Below are 18,333 nucleotides of genomic sequence, written 5' to 3'. Positions count from 1 at the left end.
ACATAATGAACTAAAATATTTACATGACTTTTTAAAGATAACATATACATACAGTATATACGTGACATATACATACAATGATAATTCTTTAAAAATTATAAACTTTTTTTACGACATACTATAATATAATATGAATGACTTTTTCAGCTAATTTCCAATCTAGTGCAATGTGGTTGTGTAAATAAAGAGGTGGAGGAGGAGAGACCGGGAACAAAGCTTATTGAAATGTCCTTTTGTTTGTTATCTTCACCGTCTACACCTCTGCGCGATAATTAATTACACCAAAGCTAAAAAAAAGTACAGGGGGAAGAAACGATAATGTCGGAGCTCATCAATACTCTGGTCTATCATAATTAAAATGATTTTAGTAATAATAGTCAGACATTAGGGCCAATTTGAGCAAATTACACAAATTAGGATTTATTTACGTTGTAAATAACACATATGCTGACAATAGTTGTAGTTTATAATCTGCCTCAAAGAGAGACATAGGGACCCCACTCGTTTCCAACAATGTTCTTGTCAGATAGTGGTGGAACAATTCAATCAATCAGCTATTATATAAATAAGTCACGAAATGTGTCGTTTCAATGCGGATACAAATAAAAAAATTTAAAAAACATGTTTGTATGGTTGGTATGGTGTTTGTCTTATTTAATTTTTAATTATACATTTCTAATCTCATTTCTATACATTGTAGCAAATTAATGATTTAAATGAGTGACTTGGAAACAAAAACTAACATTTTAAAAGTCTATTCAAAGTTCAAGTGGTAACAGTATATGATAGTCCAGTTTAGAGTGCCTAGTTTAAACATTGTAAGGACACATTTTGAAACGTTGAGCTCTATTTTGCATTTTTACATTATTAACATGACAATATGCACATACACCTCACATTCCTCTTTCAACTCTAGTTCTTTGCAGCAAAAAAAGAAAACAATATCCCTTTAAAGCAGAAATAACAAAGATAGAAATATATACTCGGGTGCAAAAGTGTTTCTGAATTAAATTTTCATGAATGTTTCCGAAAACAACCCCTCCACGAGAAAAAGCAAACACAAACAGTGTGGATTATGTGCATTAGCATTTTAATTGGACAAAGCAAGAAAACATTGATTACAGTAGCAGAGTCATCAGTTCTCAGGGCCAACACCTTTCTGAACAAGGGTCTGAAAATGTCTGTAGGCACTGCCTAATTAAAAAGAGTATCTTGTCAGCTAAAAGAAACCAGCTCTATAAGGCAACAGTTCAAATGTAGTAGGCCTCCCCATTTCTCTGGCAAAAAGAGCAAGTGTAAAGGTTGAATCCACTCAGATTTTTTGATATAAAATACTGGCGTTTCAATATATATTTAAAAACCATCATAAGTGTCAAACATGTTCACCCTTTAACATTTGAATTGTGTTACATTTTAAGTTTGCACAGCATGGCAATGCCGTTTTATCCCTGCATGGAAGAATCGTGTGTTGCACTGTGAAGTGTCACATTAGATAGTGCCACTCCGCTACGGTCAATGTTGGAGTTAACTGTCAAGTTATCAAAACAAAAAAAAGAAAGCAAGCACCCACAGTTAACAGTAGCATTTTACTTACATTGTTTCAAATGATTTAATGGTTATTTACATGTGGCGAAAAGATTTGAGGCTGTCCGAAAGGTATGAAGGAGAAACGGAATGCAAAAAGGAAAACACTCTTGAAGTCAAATTTGTCCCAAGTACAAGAGAGGAAAAAACTGTGCAATATTTATCTGCCCTTACAGAGAAACAGCAGTGGCAACAATCCCTGCAATTGATTTTAATCCAAGAGAAAATGAGAACAAATTAAACAGATTTCCATTCCTCAAATAATAACTGAGGTTCATAACTTAGCACGACTCAGACTTGAACAGTTTCTAAAAGAAAAAAAAAAGAAAGAAAGAAAGAAAGAAAAAGAAACCTCTCGGTGGCTGTGTGAGAGGAAAGATGTGAAACTGGAAGCAATTTGTAAAACCCCAAAAAAACAAAAATCCAAAAGTTTTTCCTTTACAGTTTTATACTCATTTACAGTTAACTTAAAAATGGTAAGAGCCCTGGCCCATGGCCAGTCTTGCCTACCACAAAGGGTGTAAATACCTGTGTGGGTCAAATCGCTCCTCCCTGGCTCCCATTACTTCAACAACCCCCCCTCCCCCCCCCATGAAATCCCATTTACCACTTGTATAGATGTCAACCTTCCCATTAGGTTCCACATCCCAGTAAAAGTCTTAGTCCTGCCACAAATGGAGGCGGTGTTACACAGCCCCGCAGGGCACCGTACAGCCAATAAGAAGCTGATGGTTGATACCCCTGCCCACTTATCAGTGTGTGGGGTATCCTGCGGCTCCCATACCGGGCTGGTTGGCTAGCATACTCCCATTCAATCCCTGTGTAGGCTCCATAACCCCACCGTTACTGATGGCGCTCATGCCAGTCCACCCAGCACTGGCCGGTAAGTGACTGCAAAAAACGAGGTAAAGAGAGAGAGGAGACAGAGAGGGGGGAGGAGGGGGGGGGGGGGGGGGGGGGGGAGAGAAAGAGACAGAAAGACAAAATGCCAGCTGGTTAGAGGAGACAAGGCGAAAGGGAGCCAAAGGGTTTATATTAGAGCTACTAGGATCTGGACAGGCTAGAATGAGAACAAGAAGGCAAACAGAGTTATCAGAGGTTGTGAGGGTGAGGCAAGGCTGGGCAAAAATCAAGCTAGCAAAAAAAAAAAAATTAAAATAAAACAGAGAGTGGAGGAGGGTTCTTTGGAGGAGCCAAAGGTACATGTAATGTGATTAAATATGGGTGGACAAACAGACAAAGAGCACAGAGGCCAAGCGCAGCAAGCTAAATATTCTTTTTAACCCCCCCCCCTCTAACTGCAGATAACAAACAGCGTGGCTCACTTTCATTCCTCTTGCAACACCGTTTGGCCACAAAGTATAAAAAGGTAAATTCTCACCTAACACACATTGTATTTTATGATCTTATGTCTCTAATAAATCTATTTTTTCAGTTCAGTGTAGAGATAAAACAGCTTATTCAGGATAAAGCATCATCTTCAAATTTCAAGTCAAGAGAGGCCTCGCCTCTTTTTCTGGAATTGTGCATTTACTGTACATTCGACACTATCACTGCTTTCATTCCCTCACACCTTTGTACAGAGCCTATTTATACAGCTGGTCGCCAAGAACTTTAGACTGTCAACAACATATGGCCTCTCCTTTATTTTTCTTCGGTGCACAAAATGTCACTGCACATAGGCTGTCTAAATAAAAACATGTTTGATAACAACCTACAAAAGATATTTAACATGTCCTACCGACATTAATATACAGATCAAATCCTCAGATGTATGTAGAAATAGATCAATCAAAAAGGAAAATTATGTAAAAATCTATGACATGAATGTAGACAAACAAAAACAACTGAAGAGCCTTAAAGAACAGTCTTTTACACACGGTAGGCAATTGTACAGAAAGGGAAATGCATTGTTCAACATCAAACCATCCCCAGGTGCGGACAGGAAGTGAAAACGTTGTTCTGGGCTGTAAGCATTCATCTTGTTCAGTTACTTTAGTCAGTTATCTTGAAATGTATCGAAATCCAAGAAATAAGCTTCAAACTATTTTACGGCAGTTTTCTTACAATCCTTTTTGAAACAGACTACAGTTTGAACTATTATGCGCTATAATTCAAGGAACATTTCGGAACAAAACCCTTCAGTTATTAGATGTACTGTGCACAGTGAGCAGGTATGACTGTAACATGATTAACAGCAAATTTAAAGTTCAGATTTTTCTCTGTGTGTGTGTGTGTGTGTTTATTTCTCAATCTTCTCGAGATGAGTAAGGGAAGGGGCTGGCAAGGGGCTGGCAAGGGGAAGAGACTGAGGTTGTGGGGTTCGGGGAGGGAGGTCAAGGCTCCCTCCTGTGGCCAGAGCTGGCTCTCGCTGCCCCGGTCTTGAAGGGGACTCTGGTGGTGCTGGAGGCGGTGAAGGGGAGCCCTGTGCACACCGTGCTACTTACTTGAAGCCCTGCTGGTTCCAAGGCTGGCCGTAGACACCGTAGGTGGGGACCTGCCACCCATTCGGGACATACTGGCTGATCTGGGGCCCGTTGCCGTACCACTGGCCCCACTGGCCGTAGGGCTGGGCTGCCGCAGGGAAGCTCATCTTGTTCTGCTGTGGAGTACAACAAGTTTGGTTTAAGACAGCAGTTTAGAAAATATGACCCCAAATCACAGATGCCGAATCATCACATGACCTCTGTGTTTGTTGACACATGTATATACATTGTGGAACATTTACTTTGACAAAATATGAACATGGCAGATTAACACAGTATTAAGATCACAGACAACCTCCGCAATTATTAAAACAGCTAGAGGTCCCCAGGTAGTCCTGTGCCAAAAGGGCATGACAAAAATAAACCTACTAGCTATGCTCCATAAAAATAACTGACTGGACAAACACAAGGTCACTATCTAATCCAATGAAGAGTTTATAAAAACACCACTTCAGCCTGAGTACGTCAGTCAGTGGGAGGAGCGTGCCACAATAAAAATGGGTAGTAAATATATACATCAGTTTTATGTTCAAAATGAATGCACTATTTTTCACCCAGGCTGATGTGCCATAGAAATGCACTTGAATAAAAGTGCATAAAGCCTGCTTTATGTGAAGCTTCAACATTACGGGAACATTCTTTGTAAACTCCTTGTAATTATGTCATTCAACACTTCCTGGGTCTAGAAATAATACAGAGTCAGAATACACAGCAGCACTACCTTATGTCATATTAGGCTTGTGTTGTCCTATGAGCCTCCACTAGGACAGCAACTAGTGGTTATCTTTATACAACATGTACAGTATGCATGTCCTTACCTGGGGCAGAGGCATCTGCTGCATCGGGTTCATCATGTCCGGGGTCTCTTTACCCCAGTAGCATTTGACTATATGGCCCTCTATTGAGGTGCCGTTCACTGACACAATGGCATGAGCTGCTGACTCATGAGAGTTAAATCTGGACAGAAACAGAGAGAGAAAGAGACCAAGGACACGCTGATTTCATAGATATATACTTAGCAATGATGACCAAAGTTATTGAGCTTTGGGACCAGGATGAATAATTATTAGAGAGACAATGTAGACACTCGTGAATACATACAGAACAAGTGACTGGGATTAATACTTTATCTAAACAATCAATAGCCTTATTCCTGCCAACAGTAAACATAGAAGACCACAGATCTATGTGGATAAAACCGATGCTGCTTATATTATTGAAAGCAGGTTTAGTGGTTCTTTAATCGCAGTCCTCATTATCTAGAGCACTGTATGTTTCGTCTTAATCATTGTGGTAAAATACTCTCCCTACATCCAAAGCTGCAGTCCTCGTTTAAACAGCTAGAATAAGAATCTGCAGGATTCTGAAACGTCCACGTACCTCACAAACGAATAGCCTTTGTCTGGGAAAACTCTGATTTCCATGATTTGTCCAAAGGGAGAGAAGGTCTGTCTCATCAGTTGCTCTGAAGGCAAAACAGAAAGGAAACATTAGATATAATTTCTATGTGGATTGATCATGAAAAAAACAGAAACATTTGCTGCATTAGAAACATTGCATACTAACATCCTCAGGTGAGAGTCTCTTGGCGATTGTAAATTAAATTAATTAGGCAAGTCACAATTTTGTTGATGTGTTAGAATGGCTGCTCTGAGCAGAAAAAAACATATGTTTATTAATTGACATAATTTGAGCTAACACAGGCATTACTTTAACTTTTCTTTATCAACAATTGCCCTGAAAAGACCGAAATCGCCCATAAAGGAACCATGCTAGCAAGTATTGTCTGTGTTGCCAGCTGTCTGAATGCAACAAACCTCAAAGACCTTTTGAAGAGAAATACTAAAAACACAATGAGAAGACATTTCTTTCACCAAGATGATCAAAGCCAGTGAAGTTTATTCTGAAACAACCCTGTGACTCCATTTTCAATCTCTGCATTCATAATACAGGATGTGGGATGCTGAGTGATACAGAGTGCACGCATTGACGAATTGTATATCGATTAGAGTATGTTGATTAAATAAAAGTAATATTAACTCATTTAATCAGCCGAATCAATTTATTCAAATTGAAGATTCAGGATTCAAAAACCTCAAAAGATATAGATGCAAGATGTGATTACACATATCATACTTGTGAGTAGGAGCAATGTTTTGTTGGTTTTAGCCTCATTGGAAGAATGTGAAATAAATAATTAAAACATTTTTTTAAAAGATCAAGTAAGAACGGCCTCATTATTTGAAGTGGTGCTCACTGGCACCATTAGCAGCTCATTTGCCTTTTTATTAATCATCTTTGAACCAGTTGCTGCATCTACCTCGTACTACCACTGTCATACTGATGGTAGTAATGGTACTATTCATAGTATTGATTACCTGTCAGTCCTGTGCTCACTCCGCCACAATACACAGTGCAGTTACTTGGGCTGGACTGACTCACTACTTCCTCGAAGGATAGGTGCTTGGAGTTACCTGCCAGAGGAGACAGAGACATTTCTACATTTAATACATGAATCCAACATCCTTTGTAAACACGCAAAACATGCACAATTCCCATGGCCACGCACTTTCATAGGTGGTCTTTGGGGCGGGGGGCTTTCTTGTGGCCCAGTTGGTTCTAATCTGTCTGCCTCCTAACCACTGACCACCCATCTGCTGAATGGCGTTCTCTGCGTCCTGGAACAGAGAAAGGGACCGGTTAATCCATGGAGCTAGCGTCTAGTCACATAAAATCTAACACGCATCCCTTTACAAGCACAGTGATGTTCAAAGATGTCCTAAATTGTTACAATAACAAGAGAGAAATGTTTGTTTTTGGAGCATGCTTAATGACGATTATTACACCATGAGCACCAATAACAGCAAAATTGAACTTGGCGTTGCAGTTAAGTTAACAATTTGGTCAGTCATGTCTCTGTACTAACCCATTTGTTGAAGAAAGACACAAAGCCATAGCCTTTAGATTTCCCTGTAGCCATATCTTTCACAACACGAGCATCTCTGTGGACAAACACATCAGTAGGAATACATTAAAAACATGGAGCACAACACAAATCTGAAAACTATAATGGTTTAGTCTCAGAAGCAAAAGTCTTCAAAAGCTCATCAAATTAAATTACATCACCCTCTATATATTTTAATACCCAACCTTTCTTTATTTGTATAGTATTAGGAACGGAGGATAATAACCCTTCCTGGCATATTCTTCATCTTTGTCAATAAATCCTGATACTTACGAAATCCTGCCAAATGGACCGAAGGCAGCTTTGACGTCTTCTGTAGTTATTTCTGGGCTGAGGTCTCCAACGAAGACGTGAAAATGATCTATGGGCGGAGACTCGGTTTATTTGTATATGTTACAGTACGCAATATAGTTCAAGCTTTCAAACTTTTTCCAATATTGTGACTTGTCAATAGGTCAAAGACAAAAAGGAGTCATGCAGACCTGTGGATAAAATAAATATGTAAGCATATATGCAATAAAAATATTTTCCTTGATTTTTGATGTTTTCAATTTCATTACTTATAAAACATTTAGAGCACACAAAATGGAATGTTTTGTTTTTAACCATTTCCTTTGATAAAATAAAAAGTTAAATGTTGTGTTACATCAAATTAATTGAAATCCATAAAAAAAAAGAAAGAAAAAAGAATGATATCTAATTAGCAACAGAAATTACACTTTTTCCAATGATACAATGTGCTTGAATTGCAAAAGAGTTCAGTCAAATGTAAACAGAAAACAAACAATTTGAGAGAAATTCAAAGAAATCTGGAAAATAAATAAATAAATGGATTTACTGAGATGAAGATTTATCATCCCCAGTGAAAAGCACTCGTACTTACTACTTGTGTCTTTTTTCTGGCTGGTTGGCGTCGTGGCCCAGTTGACTTTGACCTCCTGCGGATAGGAGAGAAAGAACAGGCCAGGTGGGGTATGTTTACATCACTTACATTAAAACCTGGTTCTCTCCACTATAAGAGTATATGATTTAAAGCCGACTCAAAAGTATTTAAAATGTAAAAAAAAATCTACTTTAAATAGACTTAATTTAATGAAGTATGGTCGTTATCACTAGTGGTGCAACGGACCACTGCCGATCCGTATGGATGCCCTCTAACGGATCGGCACGCATGTGAACTGCGGATTAATGACAGTTTAACGTTAACCATCACAGTGTGAAATAAAGTTTTACGGACGCTCGTTATTCACCAATTTTCAGTCAAATATGCAATCAGGACATTGGCATTCATGCTTTTCCTGTCGACAGTCTGATAATATTACATTGTAAACAATCAATCTGTGTTCAAGTCAACAGGAGAGGTGGTAACTGGTAGCACTGATAATGGTTACATTATGGTGCGTTCTGGCTCTACAGTGAAAATTAGAATTGGGCGAAGGTAAATAATAATGTAATCGTGACGTGTTCACATGTTATGAAAATAGATATTATAAATTAATTATGAGCCATTTACAATACTTCTATGCAGCTTATAATAAATAAAAACTACCAATGACAAGATTTGTTTTAAGCCATAAAAAAATATCATGCATTTCAATTGTGTTTTTATGAAGAAAGACTACAGATGACTACATTTAGAATTGTTTAAACTGACTTCAGAGCTTTTGAAATAAGTTGTGTAGACCAGCTGCTATAATCAAACGACAAAGGAATCTGTATCTGCCAATATTGACCAGTAATGGCCATTTAGTATTGGTGACAAAAAAACGTGTTTGGGGATCTGTAAAAGTCATATTCGCTCCCTTTTTTCCTTTTGCGTTGACACGATCTGTGATCCGATCCGTAGGATTTATGATTTGTTGCACCACTACTTATCACTCACTTCGGTCATGTGTATGTCTAGTAACAAGAAGATGAATCTTGTATCGAATCTTCTAACATAAAATAATCTGTAACTGGCCTACCACAAAGATTTTGTGTTAGACAATTTGATACAAGATAAATGTTCTTAATTGGATGCGGAAAAATCTTAGTGAAACAAAAAAACACGATATGATACAAAGGTATGACGGTGATGATTTAATGTTAAAAACACCATATTGGGAGGCATAAACCAACAACAACAAACGCAGATGTTAGTGAAAGTTACAAATAGTTATTGCCGTGGTTGCCAATGAAACACACCTCTCTTAGGTCGGTTGCTTAGTTCAGCACTGTAGGGCTGCACCTGAACCATTAATCTAACGATTATTTATTAGTATGATAATTCTAAAAGTAATGTAAAATGTAATGTTAGTTTAAGTCATTTTCTTACTTACAAATGTCTGTTAGCGTAAACAGAACAGGGGGTGGTTTGGCATTCTGAAGTGTTCTGCAGAGCAGTTGTATGGCTGTGACAACACTTTTTTTAGTTTGAAAAGTTTACAGAGCACCACATAGTCGGGTCTCCGTCTACAATAATACCACACTTTAGAGGATTGTGGGTGATGTTTTTTAACTGCAGCTTGTTATCTGGGGGAACGCATGTGTTAACCGGTCGCGCAGACATTTATGCGACGTGCCAATGTACGTTATATAATTTGACATATTGCCCCAGCCTTAGTGCAGTCATTTAATTTCCCGGTTCTATGACATTGGATTGAATCCAGAAACTCAGCTCATTATTAAGCCATCCAGCATTACTTTAATATTCATCCGCTTCAAAACATTGGTACTTGCGTACCGTGCTACGAACAGATCGGGTCCGGTCTACATCCAGGACATGGTCTAACCTCACACCCCAGCCCGTTCGCTTCGCTCGGCTTCTGCCAATCGGCTTGTAGCTCCTTCACTTTGAGCTAAACACTCAAAGTCACGACTGTTTGCTGTGCTGGCTCCTCATTGGTGGAACGAGCTCCCCATTGACATCAGGACAGCAGAAAGTCTCTACATCTTCCGTCGCAAACTAAAAACACATCTTTTTCGACTATACCTTGAATAGGGAAGGTAGAGCCGTAGTAGCACTTTAATGTCTCTTACTGATAGCACTTTGTAGTTTGGCACTTTAGTAGCACTTAAATGGCACTTACTGATAGCACTTTGTAGTTTAACGTTATTGAAGAAATTGTACTTGCTTGATTCTTGTTGTTCTGAGTTGGACTCATGGTTTAATGCACTTATTGTAAGTCGCTCTGGATAAAAGCGTCAGCTAAATGACATGTAATGTAATATTCTTTTATATGGCCCAATGGTATTTTTTATTTTGCAATGATTTGCTCTATTGTTCTAGATAACCCAACATTATCCAGCTACTCCCAGACTTTATGTTTTGCCATCTTTCCATTGTATTTTACGTGGTCTTGAAGATTAACAGACGGTACAGCACTGGCTCATTTAGTGGATCCCCGAATTAGTCCTTTTCTTGCAAACCCTTATTTTATAAAGCTCCTATTTAAACCAATTTTACCAACACAGAGATTGCTTTCTGGCAGTAGAGGTGCTCTGAAATGTTCAAGATCTGATTTAGACCCTGGCTTCAGCAGCTTCCCCATCGCAGTTAGAAAAATAATCTAATCTCCTGCTAGGAACTTGAAGTATCTAAATCAAATTAATCCATCTAATTAATAGAATATAAATGCTAGCAGTAAACTAGTTTTTAGTATTATTTCGAAGGCAAACAACCGAAATGTCCCATACCCAAAGCCCGCCCGTCCCCACTCACCCTGTAGACACGATAGCTTACCTTACCCATTATTTTCCTTCCATTCATGGCTGCCAGTGAGGCAGACGCATGCTTGTGGTCATAGAACTCCACAAAGCAGTACGGATCATTTCCAGCCGTCTGTCAATGGGAAAACAAGAATGATATTAAATCCACAGCAAGGGGGACAATTTAATAACTGCAGATAACAAGAGCCACCCGTTGTAGTTTGGAGTGTCAGGCCTGATATACCAGACTGGGAGAACACATGGAGAGTGTGACTCTCACAACCAGCACCACCACCTTTCAGGCCACTGTTGAAAGCCATTTCCTAGATTAAAACAATACACAGCAGAGACGATAACACTCACATCAACTATCATTTTACAGCTCTTGCAAGGTCCTATCTGTGTGAAGACTTGCAGGATGAGGGGCTCGGTGACATCCCTGGACAGATTTCCCACATACCTGCAAACAAGGAGAGAAACGGGGGGGAGCGATTTAGTCTTTGTCAAACAGGAAGTAGCATGCAAACAAAGGCTAGTTAACCGGGCTAGCTACAACCCAAAACAAATCCTCTAATTAACATAAAAACAAGGATAGTGGACTACATATTATTTGGGATGGTCTCAATTTCACGCAGACAACTCGAGTACGGCCGGTCTCACAGGAGCCGTTTCTCCGAGCGTTGACGTGGCTCGTCTGCCAGCTAGCTAAAGATACCGCTAGCTAGGTTCATGAGGGCCTCATGCTCGGTGGCAACAAACGGCTATAAAATTACATGCACTCCACGAGGGGTATGGCTATCACCTGTCTGTTGATAATAAAACACGATTATTGGAGTATATAAATATATCGTACAATTTAAAAAAACGTGTACATTTTAAAGAGAAGTAACCGGCTAGCTACGTTAACTAGCATTAGCTCGCAACTCAGTTTCATTTCCAGGCGAGTTGCGGTTCCGTCTATTTATACGACTAAATCAAACAGAACTTCACGTTAACAAAAAATAAGAAAAAATACAATGTGTGTACTGTATTTACAATGAGGCGCGTTTGTCCACGAGCCACGATAAAACGCGTATTAAATGTTGATTCCCTGACAGAATTACAGGGTTTTACAGTTTTCAATTGAAACAACAACGTGGAAACATCTCGGACGTAGCTACACCGAGCCCTTTCATTTCCAGGACATAGACGGCGCCGCTGTTACTTACAAGGTTCTGGGTAGATCGTCCTCCATCATCAAGGTTTAGTGGTCGCGTCCTGAGAGCTCTTTAATCCAATGACATACAAATGGTTTGTGCTGAACTTGAGCGACCGGGAGCGTGAAGGCTATATCTATACTATTTAATGATAAATCGGCGGCAGATTCTGCTCTCGCACACACCGCAGACAGCCTCAGTCTGATGCAAACAATAGGAAGTTGAAGATGGCGGAGGAGCGGCGTCAGCAGCGTCAACCTGCGCGCTGAAATGAAGCCAAAATCAGGCGCTCTTTCTCCCACACAAAGATGTGCCTCTACATTTTTATTATGGCATGAGCTGCAAAACACAGCGAGTTCTTTTGGAGCTTTGCGTAACAGAGGAGAGTACATTTCTCCATCCGCCTATGTGTGTTCATAAGCTTAATCGCCAGTGATGCAAAAACGTTTAGATAAATTACAACTGGAAAACATCTGTGAAACGCACGCGCCCCGGTAACCCAGCGGGTGACACAATAATGTGTGAGGTGGTGATTATAACTTGGGAGTTATTTACAGTTCATCAACTAAGTATCTAACTTTGATATTTTAAAATGTTATTTTTCGACATTAATTGCTAAAGCAAAATACGTGCGCCGCCCGGGAATCGAACCCGGGTCGCAAGAATGGGAATCTTGCATGATACCACTACACCAGCGGCGCCGTCGGTGTAGACGGAGGAGACATTATATTTGACATTATATTCCAGGAGACATCAATGATGTTAGAATGTTATATTAGACAATATAAGGAGTAAGAAATAGTTAAATAGTAGACTACTGTGGTTTATAAACCATCATTATCAATATAAAATATACATTTTGTATTATAAATTGTAATTAGTATAAAACAGCGCAAGAAATTAAACGATCCTTCTACTTAAAAGTTGATTTGACTGACAAACGTTCAATTGAACGTGCACATTATTTAATCCAACCATTTTACAGAGACAGAGAGGAAAGGATATAATTCGCTTGTATCGGTTTTTAGCAAATGTTGCAGAATCAAAAGGCGGAATGCGTGTGATGAAAATGAAATGCACCACCTCAAACGGACGGGGGCAGCATCGCTGAGTCTACGCCGTAAAAAAAAAAGAAGACGAAGAAGAAGAAAAGTGGGCCGTCTCGACATCGCACTCCAAGAAGAAGAAGAAGAAGAAGAAGACCGGTTTTGGAGGAAACATGGCTTCCCCTGCGGGTTGTGAGCATTACGTTCGCAGCTGTTCATTAAAAGTGAGTAAACTTTATAAAATGTATTGTATATATTCGCGCCAGATGCATATTAATGTTGAGTATGCCTCACTGTCACTTGCTGTAACGGACAGCGCTGCTGTATTATATGGTATCAACCACTCACAGCTAACCTAGCTAACATACTAACGTTAGGTTACATACTTGTAACACAGCAATTGAATGGTTATGACATATACGTGTATTATATGATAGCTGAATATGATTATGGAAATGGTGAGAGTTTAGTGGGTATTATGTCATTAGTTACTCAAAAAAATCATCTTTCTGTTAACTTCCAGTTTTGTTGCAGCAGATATAATTGAGTGTTGAGCTGTGATTTGACTATTTCACCACCTCTGACTATCTCTCAGCCCCCATTCCCCGCGTGATCACATGTTCTATGCACCGCAGGCACCTTGCTGTGGTAAGCTGTATGTGTGTCGGCTGTGCCATGATGCGGAGGAGAACCACCAGATGGATAGATTCAAAGTCGTGGAGGTGCAGTGCTCCGAGTGTCAGACGGTGCAACAGGTAACTGAGAACCACATGTTTCAACTCCAATGTCAGCTGTAGCAGTGACACTAAGTGATCTTACTAAAGATGTCACTCTTGTAGGCACAGCAGAATTGCCAGGAGTGTGATGCGCAGTTTGGGGAGTATTACTGTGACATTTGCCACTTGTTTGATAAGGATAAGAAGCAGTACCACTGTCAGCCCTGTGGAATATGCAGGTGAGCAACAGTAGAGTTTATATATCTTAAATACGTGTCATAAGTACTTGTTTTTATGATTATAGCCTAAATAGAAGACACTAACAGTGATATGGGTATTTGGGGAATAGAAGTACAAGTGTCTCAAGGTGAAACATCCAGTCTTTTATTTGACATTTAGTTTAACTTTGAGCCACATGAGGGAGCCTGGATGTTCTTTTGTTCTGATCATTTTAGCCTAGATATAACAGTACATGTAATATTAAGGGCTAGCTTACATTCTGATTGTTTAACTGATTAGAGGGAAAAATAAAAATAAAGGCATAATCTATCAAATGTATATGTCTTTGAAATGGCTGGTTTACCTATTCAAGAGACTACAATGTGATGCGGAAATCTGCCATACTACTGAATATACAAGTCATTCACACATGAGGTAATTGTCATCTGTAGCAGTGACGTTGTGCTTTGACCCCGACAGGATTGGGCCCAGGGAGAAGTATTTCCATTGTGAGAAGTGCAATCTGTGTTTAGCTCAGGATCTGCGGGGAAACCACAAGGTGATTATTATCAGCCTGCACCTGTTTCTGAACCACACACACACACCATCTCCATTCTGTGGGATGAGCAACCGAGTGTCCTCACTGCTGTTATCTTTTATGTTTCAGTGTGTTGAAAATGTTTCGAGGCAGAACTGTCCAGTGTGTATGGAGGTAAAAAAGAAAAACATATTTGACAACAGGCTGTTGACTTTTTATCCATTACTTTCTCTCAGATTTGACATGATTTTCTTTTGTATGCGCAGGATATTCACACGTCCAGAATTGGTGCACACGTTCTTCCATGCGGCCATCTTTTACACAAGTATGACTCACTATTCTCTAACTACTATTAGCTCCGATTGAATTGTGTATTTTTGGCTGTTTGTATACATCCCAATTTCCTTTACAGTGCAGAAAAAAATACATGAATGTATGACATTGGCCAGACAGATTTCTTTACAGATTGATTATATCTATATACTAGATTTTCAAATAAATCATGATATCTGTAAAACACAAATATAAATATGATCAAATTACAAGGGTAATTGAAAAGATAATCAAATAATGTAAACTAATAAAAACTAAATATTATAATTTCTAGCCCTTCATTATCATTAAATATATATCATGTTTATTTCGTAATCAAGTTCCGGATGTGTTCTGATATGAAGCTAACAATTAATTGGTTTGTTTACATTCCCTGCAGGACCTGCTTTGATGACATGGTCAGAACAGGGTAGGTCTAAAAATTCATTTTTCCTGGTTAGTTTATTGTTGATAAAAAAATCCGGTCTTGTTCCATGTTAATGTGTTATTTATTTGGCTTAAGATTTCATGCATTGCTAGAACAATTGAGTCCTGCATCAGTCATTGGTTTTAATGCTTATGCGTCCTTTTATTTAATATGATTCCATCCAAAGTCTGACCTGAAACTAACAGTCGGCTTCCACAACTAAACGTTTTTTTTTTTTTTTGTTAAACATATTTGTTAAATTCCGACACACTGACTCTGTGAGGAAAAGCTAATAGCTGACCTGCTGCATGTATGTGTGAATTTACAGTGCCCAAGTTACTACAGTGCTTGTAAACGCAAGTTTTTCCACAAAATAGTAACTTTCTTTCTCACTTGTTTTAGAGCGTATCGCTGTCCCCTGTGTATGCACTCTGCCTGGGAAATGGAAGACCACTGGGACCAGATAGACAAAGAGATTTCCCAGTCACCGATGCCCACTGAATACCAGGGTGCAACTGTCAAAGTAAGACCTCAGTATTACTAAAACAAATGAAGTAGAACATTTTATAGAACTTTATTTTTGTATACATAACATCCCCCATTTTTTCATTTCATTAAATCCAATTTGTACAATTCAATAGAGATGGGACTTTGTAATTGTTGTGATTAATCATCCATTTATGTATCTTTTTACATAATCCATTACTTTTGTTTTTCCTCACTATAAAGATTATATGTAACGACTGCCAAGCCCACTGCACAGCGCCTTTTCACGTGCTGGGGATGAAGTGCAGCGACTGTGGCTCCTACAACACTGCACAGGATGGGGGACTCATCCAGCAGCCTCAACAACAACAACAGGAGCAGCAGCAGCCAGAGCAGGACCCTGAAGAGAATGAGGCAGAAACAGCCACAGAGCCAGAGCTGCAAGATCAGCCTCAGTTGCCGACGCCAGATTAATAATTGACATTTAGACGTTTGACTGGTGCACTTACTTTGACTAACTTACATTGAGTGTAACAATGGACTGAACCAATATTCCTAGAGTGTGCATATTACAAAACAATCCATCTATTTTCTGTATCTGCTTATCCTCTTCAGTGCTGGAACCTATCCCAGCATGCACTGGGCAAGATGAAGTGTGTCAGGCTATCACATGATTCACACACTTTACACCTACAGGCAATCTTGAGTCATAGTCCATCTGACCACCCATGAAGGACTTACTGTGGTTGACAGTCTAACCGCTGAGCCACTGTGTGGCACCATGATAAACATATAGAATGAACAGGATAACTACTACTGGTGGTGGAAGTGTTGCAGTATCATACCAATGGTGATGGTTTTCTGTCATTCTACTGTACATCCTATTTTGATGTTCTCTGTAAAACATTGTGTGAACACAAGTGTGTAATCTTGGAATATATACAGTCTTGTATCTGCCTGTACAACAATACTTAACACCAGTTTTGTAAATTTGTCAGACCCAAATAGAAATCTGCCTCAGGCAGACGTCAGTGTTAACAATGTAGAAAGAATGCATGTTAACTGACGTACAGGCAGGACTGCAATGTACAAACCAGGTGCATAGAATTAAAAAAAACAATAAACATTTTAAAAATATAATTAGGATTTGTAAAAGTGGAACTCACACAGGGCAATTACAATATTTGGAGATGCATACAGATATCTAGAAACATGCACTTTTTTTATTCTGCTGCATTTTGTTCAGATGCGGATTCAGATCAGTTCTTTTACACCAGTCATGTTTTCTACTTGTTTAAATCAGTTCTGTTATCAAAAACTGAATTATAAGAAATAATTTTCCATTGACAAGGGAAACACTTCAGTAATGAATGTTAATATACCTGTAATAAATAAATGCTATTTTCAAAAGCCAGTCAAAAAGATGACAGCATGGTCTGTGGCATTGGAAAGATGTTCCAGGTCTGCCTATTTGGGAGGATATAATGGACATACTTCCAACTGCAAATCATCTATTGGGTATTTCCTTCATAACATAGAGACAGTTGCCTGGTCCAGACCTTTGAATCCGCCCACTCCACTGAGTTCGAGCCTGGAATCGAAGTGACGAGTTAACAATTCTGTCTGATATCAGGCAATACATATAGTACTGTAATTTCTAGTATGGCTGCTGTGACATAAGGCCGTTGATTCTGGTACCATTAGCTTCACCACTGATAAGACAAGTTAAAGCCAAGTAGCACATATGTATATGTACAACAATAACGTTCTGGTTTCATCCCATCTCTTGGTGGATGGGACTCAGGGGTCGTGAACTGGAAAGTGAAACCGTGTCGGCGCTAATCGAGTCCTGTGAAGGATCAGACTCAGGCATGAGGAACGTCCATGTCCGCAGCAGTTAGTGAAGGATCCTCTAACATGAGTTGCAACGCGTCAGTGGAGGTTAGGGGGTTATGGCGCTGGAGAAGGCCCTGCGTCTGCAGGGAGATGGCAGTCTCCTCCATGGCAGGAGGCCCGTCTGTCTCTGAAGGCCCACCATGAGTGGCAATCTCCTCTAATGAATTTGACTCACTGGATTTCAGAAGGAAATATACTTTTATCTCCACTACAGTTACCTACATGACAGCTATAGTTACCAGTTAATCAGATTATTTTTCATAAACATATAACTTACTAAAACATGATGCATTACTCAGATCTACCTACCTCTCTTAAGTCTGGAATTGAGTTAAAGTGCCATTAAATCTGCCATTTTCAAAGCAAATTAAAATGTATTTTAAAGTATTTGATTCATGATACACTATTTTTTTTAATTGTTCACAAAAGTTGAAATTAAAAAACAGCTAAACCATTTAAACTGCAAATTCATGTTTTAGTTGTCAATTAATTACACTTTATAAGATTGTGTTGTCCATATAAAACTGCCCAACACCATAGTATAAACCTTACATGGAAATAATAAATACATCTTCATACTGAAACTGTGGCATGAGCAAAAGTGAAATAGTACATTTAAGCTGCATCATTTGATAATATAGCATTCCTGCTTAAAGACCTACCTTGTTGTGTCCTCTTGTCCCCGTTCACAGCAAGCCTGACAATAAATGTAACTTTTTCATCATGTTATATAGTCAATGTGGGTACAATAAACCAGTAAATCTACTGGTTCATA

The 18,333-nt window shown here is 39.1% G+C and overlaps 2 protein-coding genes and 1 non-coding gene across 3 annotated transcripts; 1 reads left to right on the top strand and 2 right to left on the bottom strand.

Moving 5' to 3' along the window:
• Positions 1-1,073: 1,073 nt before the first annotated feature.
• On the bottom strand, positions 1,074-12,244 carry LOC117735929 (nucleolysin TIA-1-like). Its single transcript, XM_034540848.1, has 12 exons — positions 11,931-12,244; positions 11,086-11,182; positions 10,757-10,855; positions 7,919-7,973; positions 7,309-7,396; positions 6,997-7,072; positions 6,640-6,748; positions 6,449-6,544; positions 5,451-5,535; positions 4,889-5,027; positions 4,032-4,186; positions 1,074-2,475 (listed from the first exon to the last, which is right to left on the bottom strand). The coding sequence occupies exons 1-12, from the start codon at positions 11,957-11,959 to the stop codon at positions 2,337-2,339; spliced, it is 1,167 nt and encodes a 388-aa protein (XP_034396739.1). The 5' UTR covers positions 11,960-12,244; the 3' UTR covers positions 1,074-2,336.
• Positions 12,245-12,548: 304 nt separating this feature from the next.
• Positions 12,549-12,619, bottom strand: trnag-ccc. The gene has a single exon. It is a non-coding gene; the product is annotated as a tRNA-Gly (tRNA).
• A 436-nt stretch (positions 12,620-13,055) lies between these two features.
• On the top strand, positions 13,056-17,076 carry rchy1 (ring finger and CHY zinc finger domain containing 1). Its single transcript, XM_034540849.1, has 9 exons — positions 13,056-13,188; positions 13,600-13,719; positions 13,804-13,919; positions 14,380-14,458; positions 14,567-14,611; positions 14,704-14,762; positions 15,150-15,179; positions 15,579-15,699; positions 15,906-17,076. Exons 1-9 carry the CDS (start codon positions 13,138-13,140, stop codon positions 16,134-16,136), a joined length of 852 nt encoding a protein of 283 aa, XP_034396740.1. The 5' UTR covers positions 13,056-13,137; the 3' UTR covers positions 16,137-17,076.
• Positions 17,077-18,333: the final 1,257 nt, after the last annotated feature.

Source organism: Cyclopterus lumpus, chromosome 9 (genome assembly GCF_009769545.1).
Source record: "Cyclopterus lumpus isolate fCycLum1 chromosome 9, fCycLum1.pri, whole genome shotgun sequence".
NCBI lineage: Eukaryota > Metazoa > Chordata > Actinopteri > Perciformes > Cyclopteridae > Cyclopterus > Cyclopterus lumpus.
This window is presented reverse-complemented; position numbering and strand designations above follow the sequence as displayed.

Coding starts and splice junctions, on each gene's coding strand:
- LOC117735929 (XM_034540848.1), bottom strand. CDS start 11,959: ATGATGGAGGACGATCTACCCAGAACCTT. Junction 11,183..11,930: donor GACGATCTACCCAGAACCTT/GTAAGTAACAGC, acceptor CCTTGTTTGCAG/GTATGTGGGAAATCTGTCCA. Junction 4,187..4,888: donor AGCAGATGCCTCTGCCCCAG/GTAAGGACATGC, acceptor TGTACTCCACAG/CAGAACAAGATGAGCTTCCC.
- rchy1 (XM_034540849.1), top strand. CDS start 13,138: ATGGCTTCCCCTGCGGGTTGTGAGCATTACGTTCGCAGCTGTTCATTA. Junction 14,763..15,149: donor TGCGGCCATCTTTTACACAA/GTATGACTCACT, acceptor CATTCCCTGCAG/GACCTGCTTTGATGACATGG. Junction 15,700..15,905: donor ACCAGGGTGCAACTGTCAAA/GTAAGACCTCAG, acceptor CTCACTATAAAG/ATTATATGTAACGACTGCCA.